Source organism: Siphateles boraxobius, unplaced genomic scaffold, assembly GCF_051911475.1.
Source record: "Siphateles boraxobius isolate OS27281-9 unplaced genomic scaffold, OSU_SipBor_1 19, whole genome shotgun sequence".
Classification (NCBI taxonomy): Eukaryota; Metazoa; Chordata; class Actinopteri; order Cypriniformes; family Leuciscidae; genus Siphateles; species Siphateles boraxobius.
In genome coordinates this window covers 26,603,568-26,609,822 of record NW_027508799.1, presented here as the reverse complement: position 1 = coordinate 26,609,822, position 6,255 = coordinate 26,603,568, and the positions used below count along the sequence as shown (strand labels likewise).

Genomic DNA, 6,255 nt, shown 5'->3' with positions numbered 1-6,255 from the left:
GGGGCGCGTCAAGTTGTGACTTTTCAGCGCATGCGCAGTTGATGATGGACCTTTGCTTTTGTGGGTAATGTAGTGTGCTACATAAAGATAGAGGCAATGTTTGGAGAACTATATTTTGAAGGCTGAACTCTGTTCTCAACGGTATTATTTTCCAGAAATGTTCACATTATTGGAGAAAACTGTGATCTGTTTTAAATTGTATACATTTACAAAATGTATAAATTTTAATGTTTGCAGGCAGCTAATAAAGTCAAATATACTAATAATACAGGTCCTTCTCAAAAAATTAGCATATTGTGATAAAGTTCATTATTTTCCATAATGTAATGATAAAAATTAAACTTTCATATATTTTAGATTCATTGCACACCAACTGAAATATTGCAGGTCTTTTATTGTTTGAATACTGATGATTTTGGCATACAGCTCATGAAAACCCAAAATTCCTATCTCAAAAAATTATCATATTTCATCAGACCAATAAAAGAAGTGTTTTTAATAAAACAAAGTCAACCTTCAAATAATTATGTTCAGTTTTGCACTCAATACTTGGTCGGGAATCCTTTTGCAGAAATGACTGCTTCAATGCGGCGTGGCATGGAGGCAATCAGCCTGTGGCACTGCTGAGGTGTTATGGAGGCCCAGGAGGCTTCGATAGCGGCCTTAAGCTCATCCAGAGTGTTGGGTCTTGCGTCTCTCAACTTTCTCTTCACAATATCCCACAGATTCTCTATGGCACGTCAATTGAGCACAGTAATACCATGGTCAGTAAACCATTTACCAGTGGTTTTGGCACTGTGAGCAGGTGCCAGGTCGTGCTGAAAAATGTAATCTTCATCTCCATAAAGCTTTTCAGCAGATGGAAGCATGAAGTGCTCCAAAATCTCCTGATAGCTAGCTGCATTGACCCTGCCCTTGATAAAACACAGTGGACCAACACCAGCAGCTGACATGGCACCCCAGACCATCACTGACTGTGGGTACTTGACACTGGACTTCAGGCATTTTGGCATTTCCTTCTCCCCAGTCTTCCTCCAGACTCTGGCACCTTGATTTCCGAATGACATCCAAAAAGTACTTTGGACCACCTAGCAACAGTCCAGTGCTGCTTCTCTGTAGCCCAGGTCAGGCGCTTCTGCCGCTGTTTCTAGTTCAAAAGTGGCTTGACCTGGGGAATGCGGCACCTGTAGCCCATTTCCTGCTCACGCCTGTGCATGGTGGCTCTGGATGTTTCTACTCCAGACTCAGTCCACTGCTTCCGCAGGTCCCCCAAGGTCTGGAATCGGTCCTTCTCCACAATCTTCCTCAGGGTCCGGTCACCTCTTCTCGTTGTGCAGCGTTTTTTGCCACACTTTTTCCTTCCCACAGACTTCCCACTGAGGTGCCTTGATACAGCACTCTGGGAACAGCCTATTTGTTCAGAAATTTCTTTCTGTGTCTTACCCTCTTGCTTGAGGGTGTCAATGATGGCCTTCTGGACAGCAGTCAGGTCGGCAGTCTTACCCATGATTGCGGTTTTGAGTAATGAAACAGGCTGGGAGTTTTTAAAAGTCTCAGGAATCTTTTGCAGGTGTTTAGAGTTAATTAGTTGATTCAGATGATTAGGTTAATAGCTCGTTTAGAGACCCTTTTCACGATATGCTAATTTTTTGAGATAGGATTTATGGGTTTTCATGAGCTGTGTGTCAAAATCATCAGTATTAAAACAATAAAAGACCTGAAACATTTCAGTTGGTGTGCAATGAATCTAAAATATATGAAAGTTTAATTTTTATCATTACATTATGGAAAATAATGAACTTTATCACAATATGCTAATTTTTTGAGAAGGACCTATATATTTAAATGACCTATTATTCTTTTACTGTTTTTTTAATGAATTGATGTTTCAATATTGTTATACTGTTTAACTCTGCTGCTTTATTGCAGCGAGTTGTCACATGTGTTTTAAATTTAACACATTTGTGCAGTTTATTCATTGTAATATTTGTTTGCAAATAAAATGAATTCATATGCATTACCTTTCACACCTTTCTTGTTTCATGAACTATGTTTCATAATTGTTTTACTGGATAACGTTGCTACTTTGTCAGAGCAAAATCGCACGTGTTTTAAATTGTATACATTTGCAACATTTATTAATTGCAATATTTGTTTGCAAATAAAAAGCATTGTACACTTTTGCTGTTTTATGAATTGTTGTTTCAAAATTGTCAGTTATATGTGCATACTTTACATAAAACTATTCACCCCCCCCCCCCCCAAATAATAATACAAATAATAACAATAACTGTGTAATATATATATATATATATATATATATATATAATTACTGGTGAAATATTTAGTTCAGTCTACATTCAAAGGATTAGTATTGAACACTTGCAAATCATTGTCCTTAAAGAGGACAAGTCTTAATACAAGTCTGTACCATTTCTGAAGTTCAACAGTAGGTGGAGACACAGGCCAAGACTTTTAGAAAAAAACATTTCATGTTGTACATATCAGGGTTGGCTCCGAGTCTAAACAAAGAACACATTAATAGTTTAAAAAGAAATGAGAATATCCAAACGATAAATGGATCTTTTTTAAAAATCACACATTTATTCAGACAAACAGATCTTCATTCTTTAACAGGCAGCAGAGGACATATGTCAGTGGCCACATCCTTTAAAATCTTACTCTGGTTCACGGTCTGCAGAATAGCTCTAAGATTACACCAAAATACTCGCTGCTTGTGTTCATCTGCGGGCCACTCCAAGTATGTTTTCTGCCTTAGCAGCGTTCTTAACTTTAGAAACTTCTTGGGCAGAGAGTCTGACGGTATGGGCTCCAAAAGAACGAAGACCAGCGAGTCATCATTCACACTGATGGCCCTGTGCTGGGCAAAGAACAGTTCATAGTTGCACCATTCGCTTTGCACAAAGTTTTTGGACAGGATGAAGAGGCTCTTGTAGCTGTCCTCCACACACTGGATTATATTGTCCACAATCCACTTCCCAGGTTCAAAATCTCTCTCATGGACGCAAAGAGACAGGCCTGACTTTTCTAATTCAGGTACCAGCTGAGAGCCCACCCAGACTGAGTCATGCTGGCTGTAGGAAATGAAGGCATGGTAGCGGAAGGTGGCATTGAGCAATCGATTAGCCCTCCTGGAGCCTCTTCTCTTCATTCGTATCCACACCCAAAGCATTTTGGTGTACCAGACACCATCACAAGCATAAACAGTGACGGCCAGAGCAGCTCCTACCACAAATAACACCGGCAGAACCACAGCAGTCTGCAAGCCCGGTTGACAGGACAGCCAACCAAACTCATACGTCCCCAAACGCCTTCCGGAAAACGATGGTGGGGTGCTGCAAGCGTAACCCAGTGGCCAATCTAGGAGAAGTGACTTATTCAGCTCCGTCATGAACCAAAAGGAATCGCAATCACAGCTAAATGGATTGTGGCCGGCTTTTAAAGTCTTCAGCTTGGGAAGACCTTCCATTGTTTTCTGGCTAATAAAAGTAATTGCGTTCTGGTCAATGTACAGGCTTACTAACGCAGGAGCCCGAATATCTGCCGGGATGACCTGTATGCTGTTAAAGCTCAGGTAGAGGTAGGTTAGTTTGGGAAGCAATGATATAGTATTTAAAGGAATGACACTTAATCCTGTTTTCGAGAGGTCTATTTTTTGGAAGTGTGGTGATAAGAAGCGAAACACATCATTTCCTAGATTGTTGTGGCTGAGATTCAGTTCAGTCAGGTGGGACGGCCAAGAACACGGCTTGCCTATGGAAATAGAGTTGAAACTCAAGTCAAGAGACTCTAAGAACTTCATATCATTGACGTTATTGGAAATCTCGGCGAGGTCGTTGAAACGGTTATGGCTTAGCGAGAGTTTCCTCAAGGCTGGAAACACTTTGTGTGATGAACAGCCGCTCCACCAGAAGCCGCTGTCATCCAAGAGGTTGTTTGACAGGTCCAAGACTTGCAGTGACTTTATGGCTGAAATTAGATTACATGGTAGAATATTCATTCCAGTACCAGAGAATTTCAGGTAGGTTAGTTGGTTGATTAGTTCCATGCTCATGTTAAAAGTGGGGTAGTGGTACTGATGGTGATGCACACCATCGAGTATGAATGCTCGTAGATTCATGGTGTGATTCTGCATCGGTAGCTGGAAGCCTTCAGGAGTGTCCTCATTGTATGTGATGTTTAAAAAGGCAATTTCTTCAAAAGATGATTTCCAAACATTTTTGAACAGTTTGACCATCACAGAGCTGTTTATCCAGGTGTCTACAATGCTTAAGTTACTGAGGACACGCAAATCTTTAAAAGCATCAAATGGGTCAGTCGTTATGCTACACTGGTCTGGAAATAACTTAATGAGCTGAATTTTTTTAGTTTGGGTTTGGTCAAAATCTATAATCATGTCTTTGAAAATGTCAAAACGTTGACAAAAAGTCACTTTCAGTATAATTTCCTGTAATGATTTGAGTTGCGAAAAAACGCCCTTTTCATAGTTTTGCAATTCCGTTTCATCTCCAAATATGATTTTTTTCAAACGGATGTTTCGAAGAGGAACAAAGTCTTCCACTTTAACAGAAGTAGCATCTGGACTACCAATCGCAAGGCTGGTAAGATAATTTAAGTTACTAAATGAGTGTGGAAGCCCATAGTTGGGAAATGGATTTCTGGAAAGGTCTAGGATCCTTAGCTGGGGCAAATGCAAATTTGGAATGATGGTCAGATGGTTGTAGGAGATGTTCAGAACTTTGATTTCAGAGTTGCTGTGGAAGGCATCAGGGGAGATGTGTTGAAGTCCACAGTGTGTGATTTTCAGAAAGCAGAGATGGGTTAAAACAGACAGGTCGCCATGAACAATGCTGGAGATGTTGTTGTGCGACACATCTAAGTACTCTATGTTGTTTGATAAATGTGATGGTATCCTTGTTAGATTATTATTGGAAAGATCTTTGGTGTGTTCAGTGGAACAATATCCGAAATGTTCACCATGTGCTTTAAACGGAAGAACTAAGAGATATGAGATAACAACAGGCCAGACGATGGAAGACATCCTGTGAAAATAAAAATATTTATGTGTTCAATTTTAAATAATACTCATCGGATTAATGAAATTTGCATAGATTTATTTTGTTAGATGTTAAACTGAATGAACACACACACAATAATATAATAGAATAAAATATAATTATATTAAGTATAAAATATGTTAAAAATACACATAATTAAAATTAAATTAAATAATAGAATAAAATATTTTACAATTTCCTTGTTTTCGTAATGTACTTATTTTTACATATAACACCAATAAAATATTAAATCAATATTAAACATCTGCTTTGACAAGAAAAAAAATGAATAAATGGTCATTTACCTTTGATATGAAACGAGGAAATAAGTCAAGAAAGAATGTTATGTTTTTCCTACTGTCCATTTACAGCTTGATCTCTGCTGTGCGCATTATTATATGACACTCATGGTATTAACCACATAAAAAAATACACAATGGCATTTTCATTAGTACTTGAACTTCTCTAAATGCACAACACTGAACTTCCCTAAATGCCCAGAGGAAAAACCTTATTTGGGTAAAAGTGCAATAATCACATATGCTAGTAAAAATGAAGGAACATTTAATATTTAATGGCAGTACTGTTATGTGTTTAACTGCATTACACAAGAAGCTAAGTACTGAAAGTAAAAAAAGGTAGAGCTAATGCACGACACAAACTGCACGGTATAGTTCTGCTTACCATTTCAGGATAGAGTGAAAGACAAACAGTACAGGTGAAACTCGGAAAATTTGAATATTGTGCAAAAGTTCAAAACAAAAGGTGAAACTAATATATTTAGTATATATAACTATATACATATGGATGATTATATAATTATTATTTATGGTTATTACATATGGATGATATATATTATTCTACATTTAAAATCCTTTTTTTTATTGATTTCATGTAATATTCTAATTTTCTGAGATTTTGAATTTGGGGTTTTCATAAGCTGTAATCCATAATCATCAAAATTATAACTTTTGCAGGATATTCTAATTTTTCGAGTACACCTGTAAAGTAAAGAGATGGATCTAAATGCAGCAGTTGATTTTATTAAACAAGAACTCAAAGGAACAAAACACTTGGAACACTCAGACTAAAAAAACATGAACAGATCAACCAGTATAATTGCACGAGAACAGACCATGAACTGAAAGAAACACAGAGCTTAAATATCCAAACAAAC

General features: G+C 37.7%; 1 protein-coding gene across 1 annotated transcript; it reads right to left on the bottom strand.

Moving 5' to 3' along the window:
* Window positions 1–2,584: 2,584 nt before the first annotated feature.
* On the bottom strand, window positions 2,585–5,503 carry LOC143742006 (toll-like receptor 1). The gene is made up of 2 exons (XM_077234630.1): window positions 5,384–5,503; window positions 2,585–5,063 (listed from the first exon to the last, which is right to left on the bottom strand). Exon 2 carries the CDS (start codon window positions 5,060–5,062, stop codon window positions 2,624–2,626), a length of 2,439 nt encoding a protein of 812 aa, XP_077090745.1. The 5' UTR covers window position 5,063; window positions 5,384–5,503; the 3' UTR covers window positions 2,585–2,623.
* Window positions 5,504–6,255: the final 752 nt, after the last annotated feature.